The 25,565-nt window shown below is 44.5% G+C and overlaps 1 protein-coding gene across 1 annotated transcript in view; it reads right to left on the reverse strand.

The window, feature by feature from the left end:
- NCLN (nicalin) overlaps positions 1-21,990 on the reverse strand; it is a 35,559-nt gene extending 13,569 nt beyond the window's left edge. The window contains exons 1-10 of the mRNA XM_040321739.1: positions 21,606-21,990; positions 15,156-15,346; positions 13,764-13,908; positions 13,560-13,654; positions 10,702-10,782; positions 10,287-10,390; positions 8,157-8,245; positions 7,517-7,656; positions 7,092-7,270; positions 2,123-2,210 (exon numbers count right to left, since the gene is read on the reverse strand). Of these exons, the coding sequence (XP_040177673.1) occupies positions 2,123-2,210; positions 7,092-7,270; positions 7,517-7,656; positions 8,157-8,245; positions 10,287-10,390; positions 10,702-10,782; positions 13,560-13,654; positions 13,764-13,908; positions 15,156-15,346; positions 21,606-21,780 (1,287 nt within the window). The 5' untranslated portion in view covers positions 21,781-21,990. The remainder of the gene's footprint in view (positions 1-2,122; positions 2,211-7,091; positions 7,271-7,516; positions 7,657-8,156; positions 8,246-10,286; positions 10,391-10,701; positions 10,783-13,559; positions 13,655-13,763; positions 13,909-15,155; positions 15,347-21,605) is intronic.
- Positions 21,991-25,565: the final 3,575 nt, after the last annotated feature.

Below are 25,565 nucleotides of genomic sequence, written 5' to 3' on the forward strand. Positions count from 1 at the left end.
CTTCAGAGCGCATGCACTGGTGACATCACTGGCTGCTGCTCGCAAGAACATCTCCTAAACTGTGCACGTTTAGGAGATATTCATTTTGCCTACAGGTAAGCTTTATTTAGTTTTTTTATATTTATTTTTAAGTAGTCTAGTTTGATTTTCACAAAACTTTTAGCTTACAAAAATAAAAGGAGGAGGAGGGAGCAGGTCAAGCATAAAAGTAATAAAGAAAGAAAATAAATACCAAAACAAAAGCAACCAGCACTATAAAAGAGAATGAATGAGAATTTCAGAAAAATTCCATGAATCTGAGCAAGTCTGCCACAATCTTTAACAGAACTAAGCCAAATCAGTTCCGACTATAGAGATGAAGAGGACCCAGAGGCCGATGGCTGTGGGGTCTGTGAGGCACTAGAAGTGTAATGTATCCAAGTGGTCCAAATGCCATAGAACTTTTCATGTCGGCCCTTACACATTGCCACCCACTCCTCGCCCAGGAACATGAGCCGTTTTCCAGTGAACAGGGATCAAAACAGATGGTCAAGTTGATCCTCTGTTAAGGTATGCTGCAAGTCTCTCTCCCACTCCCGTATACAGGCCGGCTTGCCCCTAGACTCTGCTGACTGCAGCATCTAATAAAGAATAGCATTGAAATTGGGGCAGCCGACATGCATTGTTTCTCAAACGGAGTCAGGGAGGTCCGATGGCCTGAGGTAAGCTGCAGACAAAATGGTACAACTGTCTAAAGCGCCAGTCATCCAGCAGGAAGCAACCAGATTGGTCACAGAGCCAATCCAAGGAGACCAGACCTTGTTCTTGTATGAACGTTCCACAGCACACCTCTCAATCCCTTGCCCATGTATGAAAACATACAGATGTTCCCCAGGAGTGAACCAGGGGAAGCCACCCAAAGGAGCAATGGGAGATACTGGAGAAGACAACAGCCCCTGAGCATTAAGAGTATCTCATATTAGTACATGGGTAGTGACAGGGAACGTAAAATCTGAAAAACCACGATGCTCTCTAGAGAACCAAGGAGAGTGGAACAGGTTGCAGCCTGCCAAGAATTTCTCAAAGGGGACCCATACTTTAGTGTGCACATGATGCCAGTCCAATGTCTGCTGCAAGGCTATTGCCTCATAATATTTACGGAGGGAAGGCAGCCCCAATCCCCCTGACCGCTTGGAGAATTGCATAGTGTGGAGGACCGAGAAGAAGGATCTGGGCAATGATATAGATCATCATCTGTAGATGGAAAAGAATCCGCGGCAACACATTCATTTTTAAAATACTGATTCGGCCCATCCGAGAGAAAGTAGTACAGTACCTATTTTAGCAAGTCTGATCAGATTGTAGAAAGCAAGGGGGCGTAGTTACTAGGGTATAATTTGAAAAATTGGGCTGGGAGATGAATTCCTAAATATTTTAAGGAAGAGCGGCACCAAGTGAAGAAAAAAGGCTTGTAACAAGGTACGCAGTTCAGAGGGGATGGCAATAATCTCCAATTTGCTATAGTTAATTTTGAAATTTCAAAAGTCAATGGAATGTCTGTAGCTCAGCCATAATTTTGGTGAGGGAAATTAACAGATCATCCACATAAAATAGATCAACATATGTCGACAGCTTGTGTTCCCTTGTTAGGATTCAAACGAATCATATTCAAAGGCTCGAGGATAAGGGAAAAATATGAGTGGGGACAGGGGGGGCATCCCTGCCTCGTCCCATTCCGAATTGGAAAGCAGCCAGAGAGAGAGATCCATTCACCTTGACCCAAACTTCTGAGAGATATACGAGGCCCCTATTTATTTAAGCAGCTTGTAGATACAACCAGTCCACCCCATCAAAAGCCTTCTCAGTATCAGTAGATAGTAGATGGCAAGTTGGACTGGTGTCTTGCGAATTCACCCAATGGATCAGCTGGATTGCCCTGTTGGAATGGACTCTGGCCTCACTCCCTGCTATAAACTCAGTTTGGTCAGGATGTACTAGTTGGAAAGATGGATTTCATTAAGCTTTATTACAAGCTTACCTGTAGGTAAAAATACAAATACTAGGGTTTACCACCACTTTACATATGGATAAATAACTTGCATGAAAAAATATATAAATCATAACAGGTTTGAAAACAGCATACCTTGTCAGTTAGATTATAAATGACACGGGTTAAAGCCTCAGCAAGAATACGAGTGTTGCGTGCCAGGATATCTGTGTCGACTTTCCACCTACAAAAGCAAATAAACCAATGTATTTAAAATTATAAAGCCTTGGATCCTTGTAAAATATACAATGCCTGAATTAAAACACTATCTTGTTACAAAGTAAAATTAGGATTCATATTCACCATAAAATCTTTTTTTTTTGGAGTCTATTGAGTCTTTAACCTTTGGACCAGGACCAGACACTGGCAAACAAAAAAAAAAAAAAGATGTAGGAGAGCCCAGTATAACCCCTCCTACTACCAGCATGTCTCAGTTATTTAGCCATGCAGTACTAAAAGCATGATCACAGATGTGCAAGACCTGTATTGATGGACACAGGTAGTATTTATTCTTCATGATGTCCAACAGTAGTCCACTCAAGAGGGGTTGGTTATCACAGCAAACAAATGCCAACAGGCCCAAGAGAAAAAAAAAAACAAAAAAAAAAAACTGGGGACCCCCAAATGACCCTATGCCCGAAAAGGTTGGTATCAGAAGAGACTACAAATGTTCACCTGGTAGAAGCTTGTAGTGGCTTTGCAGATCTTAGAATCAGTTGATTGTACCTGAAAATACTAAAAAACTTGGATAATAATCTGCTGAAGCCACCTATAGAGGGTGAAACAAAAAGTTGGTTCACCCTTATGGGGTCTATATGGGATGACAAAAAGGGAAATTAGAGTTCTTGAAAGAAGCCGTGGCGAATTCATACAGCTCGAACCATGTCCAGACAGTGGAGGGAGATTTCCTTTTCATAAACTAAAGCTGAACAAAAAAAAGGGACAGAAGAACAATGTCCAGGCTGAAGTAGTGCAATCCTGTGCACAGAAGGTTTATTACCTTAATGCAGAGCATGCAAGTGCTACTAAACCCAGGATCCTGCGATTACTATATTGGGGCTCCACAGTACACAAAACATGGAAATGCAATAGTTTTAGTAAATATAAACTGCTAAATACCTTTTTTAATCAGCAGTCAGAGCAGCCCTGTGACTTCTATCAGTGTCTGATTAAAGCTTGTAGGAGGAGTTTTCATTCTACTCTCACTGTCCTATGAGCCCTATGCTGATCACATGCACTCGCCCACAAAAAGAAAGAAAAAAAACCTCTAGCAATAGACACCAAAACTTGGCATGTGCAGCTTTGTCTCTGTTCTATCAGGAGATGGTTTGGGGACTGTGAAAGTAGGGGGAGGAACAGAGAAAACAGGATCAAAACAACCTTTTTTTGTTTTTGTTTTACACAATGCAGAGGATTAGCCCCTTAGGTTCCACAGTGAGTATAACAAGCATGCTTTACCGCTTATACAGACTGATTTTATTGTTGTGGGTTTAGTAACACTAGAAGGTAAAAAGCCCTCTACCTTTACAACCCCATTAAGGAAGTCTTTCACATCTGATAAAACACACTGGAGAAAAAGTAGATTTCCTGGCTTTTAGATTTGAAAATATCATTTATATGGACCTCAACTGCCAGCAAACATGAAGTAGAAATGTAAATGTATCCCTGGGGCATAAGATCCTGACGATCCTGGCAAAGACCACGGAACATCATGCAGAAACCTTACCAGGTCAGCGTACCTCATTCACCTAAATGAGTCTGGAGCAAAGAGGATAACCAGAAAGCCCTCCACCTCGATCCTGTGAAGCAGATGAGGGAAAGTTTCAGTGGCAGAAAGGCAAAGATAAGGGTGTACTGATGCCATGCATCCATTATTTTGCAAGGAGATCTCTGCACCTCTGGATGCAGAGATCACTCCTCTGGGTCCTGGCTGTCAAGGGTGCAGTGTGAAGTTCTGCCCAGGACATGATTCGATGCACATTACTGCTGTGGCATTGTTCATCTAAATCAGGATCAGATGGCTGACTGTAGAGTAGAAGGGTCCAATGCTAAAAGCAACAACCAATGCACACGATGTTCCAGAAGGTTGATTGAGACACGATACACCCCCCAAAGACAACCTAGTCCCCTGCTCCAACAAAGCTCCTCCTGAGCCTTACAGTCTGGCATCCATTGTGAGGATCTTACAAAAAATGGGAAGGAAGGACTTCTACTACAGAGCCAGATTGCTGAACCGCCAGACCAAGGATAACCTGGTCTTAATTGATAGACAAATCAGTCTATCAACTGACCGGACTGACTAGTCCCATGACAACAGAATTTAGCATTGTAGAGGTCTAGAGTGAAACTGGGGAAATGAGACTGAATAAATAGAGGCTACTATCAGACCTAGGACTCTCATGCAAAAGCATAACACTGTAAAACGTAGACAGTTAATGTAATGTTGTCCAAGTATCTCACAAGGAAAGTGTCATGAGAATGCAGGACTAGTACTGTGGCCAGCAGCTTGGTAAATACCCAAGATGCAATCGAGAGGGCAAAACGTAGGGTCATGACGTAGGAATTGCTGATGCACTGGAAAAATGGGGACATATAGGCAAGCATCTTATCCGAAAGTCTTCATGGTAAAGAAAGGCGCCGATAACATTTTGGTAGATTCCATGTGTAAATTCGGGACTCGAACAAAGACATTTAGAGCTTTGAGGTACAAAATGGGGCAAATTCCCCATTTGTTAACCAATTCTGCACTCTACCTAGCAGATAACCCTAAACCCATTGTATCTATATCTAGCTGCAAAATACGCCAACATTAGAACATATCTAACTACAGATATAACAATCATCATAACAAAAAATAAATCTGGAATATGTGATATAGTGAATAAATAATAAAAATTATCCAAATCAATGAAGTGAATTACATAAAAGTCCATAATCCATATCAGTGTCCTGTAAAATATCACATGTGAAGAAGAGAAGAAAAACCCAAATCTTTTGCATCAATCATAGTGCTGACGAATCTACAAATCAAGGGCCCCCAGCTGCACCACACACATTGGATACCAATGACCTCCTATGAAATAAGATGGTCAAACAGCACTGAACTGGAAAGATATATATGCAGATGTAGATCTTTAATATATTTTTTTCTTCTTTAATGGACAAAGATAAAAAAGCCTCATCATGGAAAGCACAAAGAGGAGGAAAGACTTAGTGTAAAAAAAAAAAAAAAAAAAAAAAAAAGTATCTTTTTATTAAAACCAATCAAGTTACTCACAAATAAAGTGCTTAGACCCAAGCAGTGTGGTCAATTTTTTTTTCCTGGGGGGGGGGGGGGGGGTGTGTGCCACACGTCTTCCTGCTTCTGTGTGTTTAGCCTACCCTCAGTGGGTGGTGACATCACAGTACGCTGCCCCACGAGATGCGTTTCTTCTTGTCTGCCCAGAACAAACACACCAGGCGTGACAAAGCACTGTCACGCTGAGAGTGATGAGAGCTGTAGATTGCAATTTTTTTTTTTTTTTTTTAGTTAAATCCCACCAGTTGACTGGAGGGACTCAGAGTTTCCGATTCATTTATGGCTCGGACGTCTCCAAGGATGTGGGCAAATCAGATACAGAATTGTCAGGAGGGGGCTTGGGAACATGCATGTGTCCTCTACGACCAGAGTCAGCCAATGCCATGCATGACTATGGTAAAAATCTCAGCCAAGAGGCTCCAGAAACACCCAAACAGTCCAAAATAGATCTCCAAGGACAGAACAGACTGTAAAAAGCAGGCTGAAGATATTTGCAGTCAGTACATGCACTGCGAGAAGCACTGTAGATGTTAGCAGAATGTGAGCTGGGGAACCCAGTACACTGTCCCCTGTGTCCAGAATCAGAAATATTGAAACCTATAGGTTGCAGGTGAGAGGCAGGGCCTCAGGTACTCATGAAACTCAGACAGCTGGTAGCAGGCGAGGGTCGAATGGCCAAAAGGTGACCAAGGTCACTGTAGGGAGGGAAGCTGTAATGAAGCTCCACTTGATTCTCTGCCACATTAGGAGATGCTTCCCTGATGCTGTATGGTGGGAAAGAGCACAGACCATGTGCACACAAACACACCACCCAGCATATGATGTACCACAGCATTACCACTTTCTACAGTAAAACCAGCAGGAACAAGGAAGAATGGTGACCTAAGTAATTGAGGTAGTTCCTGCTGCTCAACCCACTCATTAAGAGAGTCCTCAGAGACAGGGCAAGAGTTGAGGGCAATACCAATGGCTCTGGACCTGAAAAGCACTTTGTAGTTATATTTCTCCAGAAAAAAGTCTGAAAAGTGCCCTACAGCACTCCAAAAACCAGACCGAGGATGGCCGCATCAGAGAGCTGCAATTTAAAGGACAAAGCTCCAGCAGCAATGTAGTGACAAGTCTATAATATAGAAAAAGAAATTAAAAGGAAAAGGTGGTAGCAAAAACATAAGTTTGTTTTTAATACAGCAGAGCTGCAGAAAACAAAATACTTTCTCTTAGGACACTAGCAACATACTGAGGCATGCTGTTAAAGGGAGGAAATCCTGGGTATTTTTGTTTTTTGCCAGTGTCCAATCCTTATGTTGGTGGCAGCATAGCCCAAAGTTTAAGGGCTTCCAGTGTCCCTTAATGGATGAAAAGTAAAAAAAATACGTTCCTCGTTTAATTACAGCTTTATAAATAGTAGATGCATTTTTAAATAAAGTGTATCCAAAAACTAGGTACAAAAATATTGCACCTTTTACAAGTTCATAAATGTAGACGATACCTTAGATTCCTTTTTTCAGGCTTTTTACCCACCTGGGTATCTTGCCAGTATCATTTGTCCTGACCTAGGGTAAAAACGCTTACAATGCATTGCATCTATGATGGAGCAGTGTTTTGTCCCCCTAGACAGGACCCCCTTTTTTTTCTGTAACGGGGGGGAGTAACTGACAATTAGCATTTAAAAGAAATGTACTATGCTACCATATTAACAAGCATGCACACACTCTCTTAGAATACAATGTTGGCATTATTTTCCCAAAATGTTGGTGACCATCTTACCTGAGATCCAAGACACTGTTACGATGACCACTGCGATGTCCATCTAGATGAGAGATGGTGAAAGAGGGAAGTCTTCGGATAGCAAATCGCTCATGCTCCCAGGCCAATGTGTCTTCTGCCAGGTTGATCTTCTTATGAACCATAGAAAATTTCACTTCAGGAAACTGATTGGAGATGATCTTTACCAAAAATAAATGTATAGAAATTAAAGTACTCTAGCAGGAATGGAAAAAAACATTTTTCACACTCCCACAATAGTTCACACTCCTGGTTCCCCCACACTTTTGTTAACAGCAACCAATCATATGCGTCGTTTCAGTTCAAGCTTGTACAGAAAAAACAATTCTAGGCAGAATAATGGCAAAGCGGTAAACTTATTTCCAACGGGTTAAGAGGTACACTTGTTTTGAATTTTAGTCATTTACCGTTTCCAGCTCGTTGAGGAAAGCATGCTGCAAGGTGCCCTCCTTGGGAGGCTTGGAAACATGGAGGTGCAAACTATTTCCACTTCCAATTGTATCCAGGCAAAGTATAAAGGCCACATTTTCTTGAAGTAGACTAGAATCTAATATATATAAAATTAGAAGGATTAGAACAAAACATTTAGGATGCAGTCCCAAAACCCCTCCCACATTTGCTTATCAAAATATAAGTGGAAAAGACAAGCAACTGATAACAGAACATTGAAGAAGTTTGCCATCAGCTAAAATAAATATTTTATAAAAAATAAATAAAAATGTTCTAAGCCAAACACATACAATCCCTGCCATTACAGGGAACCTCTAAAGAAAGATGTGGGCTGCCACTACTGACTTCCTTCTAAAAATGCCAGTTTCCCGGCTCTCAGGCTGAACACTTGGCCTTAAAAAAAATTACTGCACTAGTGCAGATCTTTTAAAAACGTAAATGCGTTAGTATAAAAATAATAAATAATATTTCAACTAGTCTTTTTAGGAGATGGTCAGCCAACAGCAGTCCACAGGATTCTCTTGTGACAGGTTTCTTTTGACTGATTTTCAGTGGTTGCATTTGCAATGCTGCTTCTAGGTCAGCATGCTATAGTACCTGTGTGATCCAGATGATCCTCTAACCATCTCTTTGTTCCCTGATAATTAAACTTCCCTCCTCCTGATGCGAAAAACAGCAGATTGTAACTGTGCATGGGAGAAATGTGAATTTAAGGGCAGGTGACACCAACAATTAAAATAATCACAAAAAACAGGGACATTGTATAAATAAAATAAAAAAACACAGGCAATATCAAATTGGACAGTTACTATGTGATCCAGTAAATAAAAGGAAAAAGCAGATTTGTGCAACTGCATATACAAAAGGTCCAAAAAAAAACATTTGATTCCTTCCAGAGCAATTCAAGTACTTATTCTAAAACACTGTCTCGGTGATAACTTGGCAGGCACCTCTAGGTGTCAGTAAATATCCTCTATTGTCTTCTAGAGCACCCAGGGAGGCTCAAATCCTAATAAAATCAAAATTATGCAAATACTCAGTTTGCAAATACTCATCCCTCCCAGACCTTACTACTAAAGCCTTGTACACATGGGCTGAATGTCTGGCATCATTCGGCCTGTGTGAATGCCACCCTGTCTAACAGACTGCTGTTAGACGAGCATGCTGGAAACCGACTCCCAATCAGCGCTCTCGGCCAATGGTGGAGAGCACTGTTCACAGTGTTGTGTACCAGGCTTTAGTCATTTTGGAGAGTGGCCAAATTGACCAGTGGTGAAGTGAACAAGGCTGGCAGAAATACCAGCTTCTAGTTGTGCTTCTCATTAATGATATTTATGATCATGTTCTTCTTTGTACTAGCTCAGTGGTGCCTTTTGACTATGTCTCTAAGGCCCCTTTCACACCGACAAGTTTTTCAGGCGGTTCAGCACTAGAAAAATCGTGCCTTGCAGGCTTCAATGTGAAAGCCCGAAGGCTTTCTCTGCCACCATATTGCTGAGGATACATATAATGCAACATGAGGGTACTGATTGGTATTTATAGAAATTAGTCAACTGCACCTGTCCATGCACCAAACGTGCAGGTGGATTGATCCATTACGTGATGGTTGGTGCCTGCATAATTCTTGCATAGATGCAGAGGTTACTAGTCACTCAGCAGCCATGGACTAGTGGGGAGTCACCTTTTATGCAAGCAACAACTAGATAAAAAGTTATCTTTGGCCATCTGTAGGAACATTCTTCCACCAAAATATGGGGACACCTTTCTACTAACCACCAATGTAAAGAAGACTATTGCCCACCATGCTGTATGCCATTTGTATGCTGCATTGTAAGTTCCCTACTTTGGACCATTAAACTTTGTACAAATACATAGTATACAAGCACATACATATGTACAGAGATTTCATACACTCTGTATGCCTCAGTGTGTGGTACATATTATAAACCACTGTAATCTGCACTTTAGATACTCCTGATCACTGCGCTATTTATATTGTAATGCATGTGACATAATCTGGACCACTGCACTTTGCACATCGTGCTATACTTATATCTCATATCGTAGACTGATGCACAAGTGCCACACTCCCCTCAGCCCATGAGTCTCCACCAATGGCACCCCCCATGACGTTTTGCTCCGCCCACTGGAGCTTAATCATAATCACTGCACTCTGTACATTTTGCTTCATGTTAAATAGTCAAGACCACTGCATTCTGTATGCCGTGCTGCATATTACATACACTAGACCACCGTCTATACACTGCTCCACTGCAGTATATTACATTCTTTAAACAGTTAATTGGTGTACATTGGACCTTTACACCACTGGGATATTAGGAGACAAGCGCACACATAGTATTTACAGAAAAATAGGCTATTTGAACCACTTATTTACAGGCTTATCAAAAAAAATAAAAAATAAAAAAAAAAAAAAAAAACACACACACACACACACACACACACACAAACTTTTTCCATGTCCCTAAAAAAAAAAAAACAGTACAGAAGTGAGGAAGGTAAAAATGTACACCTTCAAATGACAGAAAATGTAGCCAATGCAAGAAACAATGGCTTAAAACTCTGCAAAAAAAAGCATTTGTTCAACTACAAGCATGATATGGATTGTGGTTAAGGCCTTGCTTCATTCAGGCCCAGCCAGAGAGAAACAAACATGTTGCAGGGCTGGTACGACTAGGTCAAGAGTGCTATGTTTGGGAATCTGACCTGGCATGTGTTCGCTTGTAAGTGTAGAGTCGTGAGAAGAGACGTGCCAGCTCTAGAAGGATAGCCACCCCGCTTCCATTGGAATCGGCCCCATATGACAGCCACTGCATAGAATAAAAGTGTTATCAGTTGCGACAGCATAACTGTTTCTAAAATGTTTAAAAAAAACTATACTTCTAAAATGTTCACAGGTTTGCTATGAAAGCATAGCCAGGGAACTATAAAAGGATTTGAAAAAGGGAGCTTTAGAGTTTTGTGCTTCACCCGAGATGATATGCATATATGTATGTGTATTTATCCATTTTCTCCAATTTCACTTAAACACGCAATATTGCATTAATATTGCAGTAAAAATTAGATCACATACAGAATGTCTTGTACACTACATTAGAATGCATGGGTGTGTGAGAATTACCGGAGCAACTCCATATGAATCATAGTGAGCAACAATGGCAATGGTAGGAAGGTCTTCTGAGCCAAGACCAGTCAAACGTCCCTGCATAAATAAAGACAAGAGATCAATGAATTAATAATAATATAAAAATAATACTTTACAATACCAGGTAGATAACTGGAGTTTTTGCCATGTGGAGTGGACAATGCTAATTTCATGGCTCAGGCTGCATTCACACTACAGCATTTGAATCGTGGGCACTGGGGATGCACCAAAATTTTGGCCGCCAAAGCATTTCGCCGAAAGATGATTGACGATAATTGAGCCGAAAATGGGGCGGGTGCTGCCCATTACGTGGGTGTATTTCGGGCGCGGTGCGCCGCAGTCCTCTCCGCCTTCCCTCCCTCCTCACGGCGATCTCAGTGTGTCACAGAGCTTAACTACACAGGCCACAGTAACAATGTCCCGCCTCCTGTGACAGGCGGCACACTAATCCAATGATGGGACATTGAATCAGTGTGACATGATCACAGGAGGCGGGACATTGTTACTATGGCCTGTGTAGTTAAGCTCCGTGACACACTGAGATCGCCGCGAGGAGGGAGGGAACTGCCAGGCTACATGATGGGCACTGGCGAGGCTGCATCTGACAGGCACTGGTGAGGCTGCATTTATCTCTTCCATCATGTCCCCAGTCTGACCACCTCCTGTACCCAGTCGCCAGTCTGACCACCTCCTGTACCCAGTCTCTGACCACCTCCTGTACCCAGTCCCCAACCACCTCCTGTACCCAGTCCCCAGTCTGACCACCTCCTGTCCCCAGTCTCTGACCACCTCCTGTACCATGTCTGCTAGAGGTGCACCGCATGGAAATTTTGCTAATACTATTATCGTAGTCATATTCGGTATCGGCAATTTTCAGCCTAGTGTATTTTTCCATTATCAGTTTCAGCACCAAAAAAAAAAAAAAAAAAACATTCGGTGCACCCCTAGCGGGCACATTTGACAGCACCGATGTGTATATGACAAATCGCGGGACTTGCATTTGAGATGCCATTTGAAAGACACCTCAAATTGCGGTGCGGGTCTGCCACGATTGTTGTGCGACAATTCAGGCTGCAATCACGGCAAACTGCATCGCGGGAGGCATGTCGCCCAAAACAATTTCAGGAGCTATGTTAGGGTGACATGCTTCCCGCAATGCGGATTGCAGCGCAAATTATCGAGCGACAATCGCAGCAGACCCGCACCACGATTTGAGGTGTCATTCAAATGAATTGCATCTCAAATGCGAGTGCCACAATTTGTCATTCACACATTAGCACTTTAAGATTGCGGGCAGATCAAAATGCTATAGTGTGAATGCAGCCTAATGTCTTTAGAGCAAACTGCCCACCACTATACAATACCATACTATTTGAAAAAAAAAAAAAACCTCCACGGTCACATTACTGCTTTCACTCCTGAGACCTATGGCCAGCATTTGTGCAGATCAAAGCAAAGTGACAATAATGGTTCAGAAAATCCCCACCACAGAAACAATATAACACCACCTGCAAAGCATCCCTGGATACCACTTGTGTTGCAAGCCCCTTTATTTTTTTTTGTCATAACTTTGTTTTACATTTTTGAAGTCCTGACAGGAAAAGTATGGTGTACATAAAACTTGTCAGTATTACAACAAAATACAGCACCATTCCTGCAATTTGTCATTCTACTTTTGTCATGCCAATAGTGATACAACACTGTAATGGGATGAAGGGAGGAGGGTAGTAAAGGTGGAAAGAAGAGAGAAAACACTATAGCTACTGATGTTTTTAGTAACAAAAGCACCATGCACTAAATACAAGGCAATGGCTCAAAGACATAAGTATTGAATAGGAGTCACAAGGAGATCTATATTGAGCCAACAGTGGTAAATGCATGCCCCCCCCCCCCTTTTTTCCCCAGGCTTACCGGATTTATTATTACATTTGGACAATGGCAGCCTAAATAATTCTCTCATTAGAAGATTTATGTTCTTGACTGTTAAAACCTGAACTTGGTCCTGTCGCAACTTTCTCACCACCGCTATTGCTCTTTTATGAGATGGAGCACCCATCATTTAGAAAAACTAATAAGCAATAATACACAATCCTATGCCATCAATTCATCCAGAGGAAGGCAAAAAAGAAAAGCATGAACCAAATTGCTCCTTTCTGATCATCCAGATAGTATCCAGTTATATTATGTACATTTAGGAAATAATCCAGGCCTTTTTTAAAGCAATCTACTAAGCTGGCCAGAACCAGCTTTTGAGGGAGTCTATTTCCCATCTTCACAGCTTTTACTGTGAAGAAGCCTTGCCATATTTGAAGATGAAGGCTGGGTTCACACTATTGCAAATTGGATGCGGGTTTCCCTACATAGAAAGGGATTGCGACTGGCGCTCTATGGAGCCGGCCGGTTCACACATCTCCGCAGCGGCCCCGGTGCGAACTGCACAGGATTCCGGTGCGTTTTTTGGTCAGTTTTAGGTCCAAATTCAGCCGAAAAAACGGGGAAAAAAAATCTGATCTGAAACAGTGACTGAAGATGCACCCGACCCCTGCCATGAGTCATCGTGTTCTCCAGTGTGAACCCAGCCTAAATCTTTTTTCCTCTGGATGAAGATAGCGCCCCCTTGTCCTCTGTAATGACTTTAGAGTGAACAACACTAAGTTCACTATATGGACCAATTTTGTATTTATACATGTTGATCATATCCCTCTTAAGGTTTGTGTCAGGTATACTTTAACATGGGAGTTTTAAGACCTTTAAATATTTCATACACAACAGTAAAATATGAATTATATATACTTTTGGAATTTAAAATTAATTATTAGTTTTAAATAGCTTACCTCCACACTGGTTACAAGCCAATCACTAACAGCCTTACTCTGGGCTCCACTAGTCACCATTTGGAAGCCATTGGCAGTGGCTGTATGGAGAAGCACTGTATGGGGGGGGGGGGGAGAAAAAGAATTGTATAATATGTAAAAATCTGTCTGTTTATCTTGTATAAAACATTTTACATGAATACTTCATCTTAAAAACAGTGTTACCTTCAGCAGCAGAAGAGGTGCCCGTATTTGCAGAAGCTGCAAGAGTTTGTTCGTATATAGATATGAGCTCTGCATCCTCCACTGCAAAATATACTGGGACTTGAGTCTCCATAGAAAGCATTTCAGGCTCAATATCCATGAATTGCTGCAAAACAATGAGGACATGAAAGACATAAGAACCATATGCAATAAGGTCTAGAACAAAAGATGAATTTCCCCATGCTCTCAAACTCTACAGAACTATATTCTTAAAGTGGTTGTAAACCCTTTCCTGTACCCAGTGAAGTGAATAGCCTCAGGTGATACACAGAGATTAAACAAATTCTCCTACATAAATTCTACCTGTTTATTTGCAGACTAAGACCCCTTTCATACGAAATGTCAGTTTTTCAGGCTGCCAACCGATAATATCCACTAAAAACAGACAGGTAGCGATAAATTCACCATCTGTCCAGCGGATCGGATGAAAACGGACATGCTGTCCATTTTCATTCGATCTTCCCATAGAAAACAGCAGGGCTCTTACAGGTTCTTTCCTGCACAGCGAATCCCACTGTCTGTTTCAGTAGATGCAGCAGAAGAGTATTGTGGCTGCTTTTTGCAACAGCATTGCACAAAGCAGGTAAGTATAAAAGGTTTGTGATTTTAATTTAAAAAAAGTGAGGGTTTAGAACAGGGGTCTCAAACTGGCGGCCCTCCAGCTGTTGGGAAACTACAAGTCCCATGAGGCATTGCTGACAGGTTTACAAGCATGACTCCCACAGGCAGAGGCATGATGGAACTTGTCGTTTTGCAACAGCTGGAGGGCCACAGGTTGAGACCCCTGGTTTAGAACCATATGCAGGACAAGCTAAGAGGGGGCGTGCAGCACTGCGATTGTTGGCGAGGTGTGACACATCACCGATCTTGGTAAAGAGCCTCCGACGTAGGATCTTTACCATGTGTGACCAGCTGCGTCCAATCACAGCATAAATAGGCAGAGCCGTGTATCGGCTTCTTTTCCTCCACTCGTGCTGACAGACATAGGAGGGTAGAGGAGAGCTGATCAGCTGTTCTCAATGGGGGGGGGGGGGTCTGCGCTGGAGAGGAGAAAAACGTACTTATTTACAGAAACAAAGCAAAACTTTATTTTTTTCCCCAAAATTTTTGGTCTTTTTTTTTTTTGTTTGTTCCAGTGGTGATCAAATACCACAAAAAGAAAGCTCTATTTTGGGAACAAAATAAAAATTTTGTTTGGGTGGGTGCAGTGTTGCATGATCGCGCAATAGTCATTCAAAGTGTGACAGTGCTGAAAGCTGGTCTGGGCAAGAAAGGGGGGGGGAGGGGTACCCTGTATTGAAGTGTATATATAATGCAGCACAATTTGACAAGGAGACTTGGGAATTTTCTCACCTGCACAATATCTTGTGGCAAGGCTGCCATTTCTTGAGGCAGGATTATCACCACTGCCCCCGCTGACTGACGAAGTGCTTTCTGATACTGTTGATAGGAGAAGTCTACTAAGCGCATAATCACACATCGCCGACTGAGCAGGTCTGCCTCTACTGTACGGGCCTCTGTGTTTAGTACCGCATTGCGAGTTCCTACACAAAAAAAAAAAAAAAAAACACATATAAAAATTTACAGCTTCAACTATTAGAAAACTGGTAGTATTTCCTTCCTTGCACAAATATAAGAACCATCAGAGAGAAGATTACAGAATTTATGAATATGATCGAACAGCCACTCCTCATCAGTGAACTTGGATTCTGAATTTAACAATTATTAGAAATCTGAAAAGAGATTGAACTTTAATTCTTTATCTTTATTCTTCTTTATCATGTTACATCTGAACTTGGAAGACTCAGCTCTAATAAAGCAATAAAAGATTAATGATTCAAATGCATCGAGTGCGCTGTGGCAAACGGTACAGATCTCCGACTAAAGATGCACTCCAATCTGAATGGCTTGGAAGGGAGGGTGTGTAATAGCTGAAGCAACATCACCAGGATATACGACTAATGCCCTGTACACACGATCGGTTCATCCGATGAAAACGGTCTGATGGATTTTTCCATCAGATATCCGATGAAGCTGACTGATGATCCGTCGCGCCTACACACCATCAGTTAAAAAAACAATCGTGTCAGAACGCGGTGACGTAAAACACAACGTGCTGAGAAAAATGAAGTTCAATGCTTCCGAGCATGTGTCGACTTGATTCTGAGCATGCATGGATTTTTAACCAATGGATTTCCCCACTGACGATTGTTTTTTTCCTATCGGTTTTTTAACCATCAGATAATTTTAAAACAGGTTCTAAGTTTTTTCACCGATGGGAAAAACAACAATGGGGCCCACACACGATCGGTTCGTCTGATGAAAACAGTCCATTTTCATCAGACGAACCGATCGTGTGTACGCGGCATTAGCCCAGCCCCCAATTTGGGTATCGTTGGGCTGTATAGAAGAAATCTAGTCACATTAGCTAGGGAATACATTTAATGATGTATTACTAGGTCTATTTTTTTTAATTGTTTACTGTTCAATCCCTGGTGGCATGCACAATCATTTCAAGGTGGGATAAATGTCTAGGGTTTAGTAACTTGAAGACTTTGAATGATTATATCCAGTGTTTAGAAAACAAATGTAGCCCTTGTCTACAAGGCAAGACTGCACTTATATCCAGTATTTAGCAGCCATGAAGCACCTCAGCAGCAAGCAGTACATCACTGCAGCACTGGAAATGTCAAAAACCTTTGACTTTTGTCTTGGCTAAAACTGACTACCAAGAGAAAGATATGGGGGTGTAAATGGTTGATCTTCTGGAAAGTCTACTTCAACTGACCTTTTAGTAATTTTACACATTTGTGTGAATATATTCCTGACCTGTCACAATATACAGCAGTAGTATAATTGCTAAAAAAAATAAAAAGCTACAGTAAAACCTTGGTTTGAGAGCGTTTTGCAAGACTAGCAACATTTTTTTTTAATACATTTTGTCTTGATATACAAGTAGCGTCATGTCACAACGGAGTATAAAAGAGAAGAGAGGTGCCTCTAAGTGTAGCAATATGGTTACATTTAATGAAGGTACAACATTTAGCAACTTATTGCTACACTTAGAGGCGCCTCTCTTCTCTTTAATACTCTGGAGCTCCTGCTGGATTTTGCTTCTAATCACCTTGTGGAGGCTTCTATTTGTGGATGGATATTTTATCGTCACACAACTTATCACATTGCTATAATCTTTTTATGTGGATTATAGACTGAAGGACCTCTGAATAAATGGTTGTGAAACGAATCATTTGAGTTTCCATTATTTCTTATGGGAAAATTTGCTTTGATATACAAGTGCTTTGGATTACAGGCATGTTCCTGGAATTAATTATGCTCGCAATCCAAGGTTTTACTGTATATCTTTTATTATTAGGCTGCCCTTAAGCTCCTTTTATGCGACTTTTGTTAAGCCTGGCACAGACAATGAGATTATCGGACGAATAATCATCAATTTTTTTTTTTGCATGATCGTATCATATCAAAAAAGTGGTTACTACAGTTCGAAAATTCTGGTAGGAGAATAAAAATTCGGAAGTGATGTCACAAATTGTTTTCATCTGGAAATACAAATACTGTACAGATTAAATGAAAATCGTTCGATCTGGTATCGTACAAGAACATTTTTTGTGTTTGTTCCTTTGGATAATTTCGGGGGAAACCTGTGTACTAATTTTGTTGCAATTCCCGCTGACGAATTGTAACTTAGTGCAAACAGAATCATAGGAGGCCTGTCGCCCAAATGAAGTACAAGAACTTCCTTTGGATGACAGGCATCCCCGTAATTGTTTGCCTGATTTTACCGCGATTCCTTGGGCGACACTCGCTACAAAAATCGTGCTATGATTGGGGTGCCATTCGAAGTGACGGGGATCGCTTGGGCACCCTGCAATTTGCCGCTATTTTGAATTGTGCCGATTCCGATCGCTTAGATGAGAACGGAGCCCGAGATCCCACTGGTACGACATACGCTCCGACTTTGAAAGCTCATGTCTTATGACATTTGTAAATCAATGGTTTCCTATGATAGATGTCTTAACTGGTCCGACACAAGTCGGTCCAACTTTAAAAAAAAGGTTCCTGCACTACTTTGATCCTACTGAATATCATTGAAGTCGGATGAAAGTAGGATCCTTGTCCTAAACATCAGACATGCGACATGGTGATTACAGCGGCAGGAAAGGGGAATTTATGTCGCACTGGGATTGGTTTGATTGGTCGAAGGACAAGTCAGACTATCAAAGTTGGGTCAAAGTAGTGTCCTGTTCATTTAAGTCGGATGGATGTTAGACGTATGTCGCAGAGCAAAGTAGGATGACAGTCGTATGACCATAATGTAGTATCAGTGTGAACCCAGCCTTAAGACACCAGAAAAGACATCCGTCTCCCCACCTGGCTGCTTTTGGATCAATCAGGTAACTATCCCCATTGTGTATGAGCACCAGCAGATATCCCATATGCTTCCCTAACCAACCATTCTCCAAATTAACGAGGACTTCTGCCTCTTGTCATAAGCGTAAGAATCTAAGGGCTTGTTCACATGGGTGGTATTTTTGGCATTAAGAGGGTTAACACAGGAGATGACATATCACCTCCACACCACCTGTCAAAAGCAGTCTAAAATGTGATCCACTGCGGATCATTTTTCAGAGGGGTAGCAATAATGGCCGCATTTGTGAATGAATGCCAAGGCTAGATTTACACCTGGTGCATTGCGAACGCACATTTGTGCTATACGCATAGAGCAGCCTCTTCTTTACCTTTTCAGGCACTTATCTTTGCATGAAAACACTCATCTGCATGGCACATTTGGGGTGCCATTAACATTGAATGGCACCACAAGGGCATTTTTTCTTTTGCGTGTTCATGGAACGCTCAAACGTGAATGGAGCCAAAGGTTACATTTGCACCAGTGATTAGGGTCGGTGCGAACAGTAGCAGCAGGAAGCAGAGATTCCGCAGCTGCTGACCCTGTCCACTATAACGACAGGTCGCCGGCAGGTGCAGCTATTCACTGCTTTCCACACAGCCAGCAATTACCTGCGATGACTGCGGCTGGAGGCACTTTGTGTGTGTCCTGCAGTGATCACCACACGGAATGCGGCTGTGCAGAGAGCTGCGAATAACTGCGGCCACTGGCGACCTGTCATTATAGTGAATGTGGCCTTAAGTTCAATAAAAAACGGCTGACATTCGGCCCATGTGTACTGCAGCTGGTCCAACAGAAGTCAGCCTTTCAGGTGGCTTCTGTGGAAGGGTCATGACCGAATAAGGTCTACCAATCTGCTCCCGATCAGAGCGCTCTTAGCCAATGGCTGAGAGCCCTGACCGGAGTGTTCTGGTCCCCGTCAGAACCAAAAACACAGCAGGAGAGATTGTTGTACTAACATCACATAGTTAGTGCAGCAGCTCCTCTGTGCTCTCAGTGTTTATTAGTGGTGCAACGGATCGTCATTGATCAGTGATCCGAACAGATCAACGTGTTCGGATCGGCACACCACACGATCCGCGGATTGAGTTTAGGAAAGGCCACGGCTTCAGCCTAGCTCCGTCTTGGTACACACGGCGGCGGCCTAGGTGAGCTACCCAGAGCAGCGCGATGACGTCCGGGTCTACCTGCTTCTCTTGTATTTCTGGTAAGACTAAGCATGCAAGCAGACAATCTTCAGTGCAGTGCAGTGGGATGTCTGTGGACAGTACAGTGGGGGGGGGGGGGGGGGAGATGTCTGCGCACAGTACAGTGGGGGGGGGGGGGGGAGATGTCTGCGCACAGTACAGTGGGGGGGGGGGGGGAGATGTCTGCGCACAGTACAGTGGGGGGGAGGGGGAGATGTCTGCGCACAGTACAGTGGGGGGGGAGGGGGAGATGTCTGCGCACAGTACAGTGGGGGGGGAGGGGGAGATGTCTGCGCACAGTACAGTGGGGGGGAGGGGGAGATGTCTGCGCACAGTACAGTGGGGGGGGGAGGGGGAGATGTCTGCGCACAGTACAGTGGGGGGGGAGGGGGAGATGTCTGCGCACAGTACAGTGGGGGGGGGGGGGGAGATGTCTGCGCACAGTACAGTGGGGGGGGAGGGGGAGATGTCTGCGCACAGTACAGTGGGGGGGGAGGGGGAGATGTCTGCGCACAGTACAGTGGGGGGGGGAGATGTCTGCGCACAGTACAGTGGGGGAGATGTCTGCGGACAGTACAGTGGGGGAGATGTCTGCGGACAGTACAGTGGGGGAGATGTCTGCGGACAGTACAGTGGGGGAGATGTCTGCGGACAGTACAGTGGGGGAGATGTCTGCGGACAGTACAGTGGGGGAGATGTCTGCGGACAGTACAGTGGGGGAGATGTCTGCGGACAGTACAGTGGGGGAGATGTCTGCGGACAGTACAGTGGGGGAGATGTCTGCGGACAGTACAGTGGGGGAGATGTCTGCGGACAGTACAGTGGGGGAGATGTCTGCGGACAGTACAGTGGGGGAGATGTCTGCGGACAGTACAGTGGGGGAGATGTCTGCGGACAGTACAGTGGGGGAGATGTCTGCGGACAGTACAGTGGGGGAGATGTCTGCGGACAGTACAGTGGGGGAGATGTCTGCGGACAGTACAGTGGGGGAGATGTCTGCGGACAGTACAGTGGGGGAGATGTCTGCGGACAGTACAGTGGGGGAGATGTCTGCGGACAGTACAGTGGGGGAGATGTCTGCGGACAGTACAGTGGGGGAGATGTCTGCGGACAGTACAGTGGGGGAGATGTCTGCGGACAGTACAGTGGGGGAGATGTCTGCGGACAGTACAGTGGGGGAGATGTCTGCGGACAGTACAGTGGGGGAGATGTCTGCGGACAGTACAGTGGGGGAGATGTCTGCGGACAGTACAGTGGGGGAGATGTCTGCGGACAGTACAGTGGGGGAGATGTCTGCGGACAGTACAGTGGGGGAGATGTCTGTGGACAGTACAGTGGGGACTATATATGGTGGCGAATGGCGATCCAAAAAATGATCCGGTGAACATTCCGAACCGCATGTTTTCTGATCCGTTGCACCCCTTGTGTTTATATAGTAGTGTGTACCAGGGTTTAGAGTGCATGTTAATGGGAAGAGTGTTAAGACCAACACACAAGTCCCTGTACCAGTGATGGCGAACCTTGGCATACTGGATGTTTTGGAACTACATTTCCCATGATGCTCATGCACTCTGCGGTATAGATGAGCATCATGGGAAATGGGAAACATCTAGGGTGCCAAGCTTCACCATTACTGCCCTATACCCTTCTACAGATCAACACACACAGCTGTGTAATTTCATGTAAACTAGGTACTATCTCCACAACATAACAATTCTATACTGTATCATGACCACTGGATTATAAAGAACTGATTTTTAGCCATCCCTGTGAATAGATTTTGAAACTAGCAACCCCAGCCATCGTGTTTTCATTCCCAAGGTGAAAGGAACCGCCAAGATCTAGAGCCTCTTGGAGGGGGAGGGGAGATAGGCTCTGTCATTTCTTGACAGGAAATGGGAACAGAGATTAGAACATTTTGGTGAAAGTTAACTTCTTTTTTTAGCTGCCCACACCTTTTTTTCCCCAGTAATGGCATTATAGGGGCAGGAAGTAATAGAAATGTCCCCACTGGGGTCACAGACAGAATTAAAAACGTAACACAAACCGTAATTCCCTCCACTATCCAAAACTAAACCCCCCACATGAGTTAGGCTTTATGTCCTAGTACAATAATATGAATGAGTATATGCTGACGTGGTGCTTGTCAGGCTCGTAGGTGGCAGTGAAGGCCTATGAGCTGTCACTGACCGTAGCTCTGTCCCTGCAGGTCGTACTGCTGCATGCGGTACACGGTGAACTCATGGGCAGCCTCGGCCTGCAGCGGGGACACGAGGAGCAGCACGGCGGGGATGAAGACGATGATGGTAAGCGGGAATGACGCTTTCAGCATGTTATCAAACACCTCTCCTGCTTCCTCCAACATGCTGCCGGTCTATGGAAGAGCTGCCAAGGGGAATGTGGGGGAGCTCCGGCGTGACACTCGCAGGGACGTCCGGGAACCGAAGCAATGGCGGATCCGCAATGCCTACAGCTTCCTCAGCAGCTGGGGACCAGCAGGCACTACAAGGACACCTAACAGAGAGGGCCTACGAGCCATTGAAAGACACCCAATCAAAAGTTGCGCAGGCAGCAAACGGGCAGCTAAAGGCTGGGTCTTTGTTTTCGAGGGCACAGTACATGGGGGTTGTTACTCACCAGGATAGGGTGGAGCTCTGGTAATGAGAGCTGATTTGGGAGGGGAGCCGTCACTCACATAAGAGGGCGGAGCTCGGGTACTGTGAACTGTATGAGAGGGGGGCTGTCACTCGCAGTAGGGGGCGGAGCTCGGAAACTAAGAGCAGTGTGGGAGGGGAGCTGTCACTCACCAAGGTTAGGGCAAGGATAGGGCGGAGCTCTTGTACTGTGAACGGTATGAGAGGGGGCTGTGACTCGCAGTAGAGGGCGGATCTCGGAAACTAGGAGCAGTGTGGGAGGGAACCTGTCACTCACCAATAATAGGGCGGAGCTCTTGTACTGAGATTTCTCAGTACAAGAGCTCCGCCCTATAATACAACCGTATGAGAGGGGCCTGTCACTAACAGTAGAGGGCGGAGCTCGGGAACAGTGAACTGCATGAGAGGGCTATTAGTCCCAGGAAAGGTTGGAGCTCGGAAACTAGGAGCAGTGTGGGAGGGGAGCTGTCACTCACCAAGGTTAGGGCAAGGATAGGGCGGAGCTCTTGTACTGTGAACTGTATGGGAGGGGGCTGTGACTCGCAGTGGAGGGCGGAGCTCGGAAACTAAGAGCAAATGTGGGAGGGAACCTGTCACTCACCAATGATAGGGCGGAGCTCTTGTACTGTGAACTGTATGGGAGGGGGCTGTCACTCGCAGTGGAGGGCGGAGCTCCGAAACTAAGAGCAAGTGTGGGAGGGAACCTGTCACTGGGTGTAGTGCCCCTGGACAGGTCCCTCTCACAGGCCTGGCAGCCAAGGCGTCACTTAGAACTTTTGGGAAGGAACAAGTCTCTGCCACCGACTTTGCTCTAGTAAGATTTCGATTTGCAGTGAGACCTCTGCCACAGGCCCAATGCTCATGAACATGGACGATAGAGCGAATCCTCCCAGTAAACAAAATTTTGCCTGAATCTTCCTCAGGTAGACTTGATAGCTTGGGGCCACCGACTGACAGTTCGCAGCATACAACCTGTCAGTGTCCGGTCACCCAGATCCCCGATGGATTGTCTAAGCCCTATTGGATCACCTGCCTCCGGGTTCACCTCAGACCGACTCCCCACCGAACAGCACAACTCGCTTGGGATATTCTTCATAAGAGGTGGGGGACCCAGTAAGTCACTGGGGCCCCTTGGCAGCATCAGTTGCTCCGGGCCATAAGGGCCCAGAGTCAGGAACTCCGCGTGGCACGTGCGCCCCGGCCTGGTAGGCCATATCGCTGGGGCCCGTGATGTGCGCACACCCTAAATATGGGTGCCGCACCTGAAACCAGGAACGGGCGAAGAACCCCCCAAAAATGGCGCCTGTCACAGAAATACTTTCCCCCGAGAGGGAAACACTCCTCTCATTGGCTGCTGGAGAAAGGCGCTCTGCCTGGACCCCTCTGGCGCCACCTGCTATCCAAAGATGGGAAGGTATCTTTGGAACACACTCTGACACCACAGGACAGCCCAGGGCTGACAGAAACCCAATTTAACAGATCAACACGGATGAGAGCAAGGTAACTCTCTCACCCCCCAACTAAATTTGACATAGCACCTGTACTGAAAGGCGCTACACACTCATAAGTGGAACTTCTGTGCATCTGATTCCAAACCCCCTCCGGTGCCACATTTGGCACCTTTCAGGGGGGAGCGTATACCTGTCAAATCCTACGTAATGTCTGGTCTCTCCCCCCCGCCTTCTGAGAGACACACAGGTCCCAGAAGACAGCAGGGACCATCCAGAAAGCACAGCGTGACTCACACATGCGCAGTAGGAAACAGACTGTGAAGCTGTAAGACTTCACTTCCTGTTTCCCTTAGTAAGGATGCCGGCGCCTACACCCAGACTCTTACAAAAAATAAAACAATGGCATGCCTGTAAGGGTAAACTGCAGCGTTGTCCGCTGTCATACTGTTCCCTCCGCTCGCCGTAGGGAGATTGAGGCCAGCGCATACCAGAAGGAGCGGAGGGAACAGTAAGACAGCGGACAACGCTGCAGTTTACCCTAACAGGCTTGCTATTGTTTTATTTATTGTAAGAGCCTACATGTATGTGTGTTAAATACATTTTATCTAAAATTACTACACTATCGGAGCCTTCTCTCCTCCTTGATTTTCCCTGGACACAGGTTGGAGTTCTCTCCCCCTCTCTCCCCCCTCCCCTCTTCCAGTGATTTGCTACATAACGGAGAGATCGTAGGCGGGGATAAGCAATTAGCGGACCTCCAGCTGTTGCCAAACTACAAGTCCCATCATGCCTCTGCCTCTGGGTGTCATGCTTGATGCTGTCAGAGTCTCGCTATGCCTCATGGGACTTGTAGTTTGGCAACATCTGGAGGTCCACTAATTGCTTATCCCTGTACGTAGGGCATAAAGGAGAGAAGTAGTGATATATTAATCCTGGTAACTTAACATCAGAAAGTAGTGGAAGATAAACAATTGATGTGCCTGTTTTTTATATCTGTAAGGTGAGAGTTCTGAGAGACTGGTGAAGGAGAGACACCATGGTTCAATAACACAATTAAAGAAACACCATCATCAAGAATTTGGAGACATTGGAGGATTCGTCCCATTATTGATTAATTGGCGACGTTTATTAACTTGACTCTCATTCACATATTTTTGCACATTGCATTATTGAACCATTCATATTGTGTACATTGGTACACTCCTGCACGTTTAGCACTTTTTGCATTTTTTGCACCTTTTGCACGTTTTTTGCAGCTTTGCACTTTTCGTCATTTTCTGCACTTTTGTCTGATCTGCACAGTGACACTTTATATATATTTGATCACTCTTGATTATTGCATCAGTATCTGTTTATGGGTCAACATATTTAAGCGCATTGTTTATTTATTTATTTATTTATTATCTATTATATATTTCATTTTTATACATGAGCCATTTGGTATTACATAGATAGCACCTTATCACATATTTGCACCGTTTTGCAGTTTGCATGTATTGACTTTACACTTTTAGCGCAAGATCACTTTTAGACATAGGGGGGTAGATTCAGGTACAACTTGCGCCCACGCATTCTCGATATGCGCCGCGTAAGTACGGATTTGCGCCCACGCAACTATGCGGGTGACCCAGAAAAAGAGCTAAGCCTGAAATTAGGCTTCTTCCTACGGACGTAGTTTCTCTGCCCCGGCGCATGTAATGTGCATTTTTGCGCAGGGTGCAACTTGCTCATTGTTTTCCCTCAGCAAATATGCAAATGAGGAACTAACGCTGATTCAAAAACCTGCGCGTGTGAGGCGCAGTTTGTGCACAAAGCGCGCAAGCTGTTCGGCCAGGGCAAACTTGCTCCTTATAAAAGCAGGGGCAAGTTAGCAACAGACGTCCACAGGTCAGCTGGAGAGCAACTACAGCAGCACCAATACGGACGAGCTGAACAAGCAGAGCACCCACACTTGCAGGACCTCACATCTGTGTGCCAACATGCCAGGGGCAGCCATGGTTCTAGCAATACTACTGAGTGAACCGACTCGTAGGAGGGCACGGGAG

Source organism: Rana temporaria, chromosome 1 (assembly GCF_905171775.1).
Source record: "Rana temporaria chromosome 1, aRanTem1.1, whole genome shotgun sequence".
Classification (NCBI taxonomy): Eukaryota; Metazoa; Chordata; class Amphibia; order Anura; family Ranidae; genus Rana; species Rana temporaria.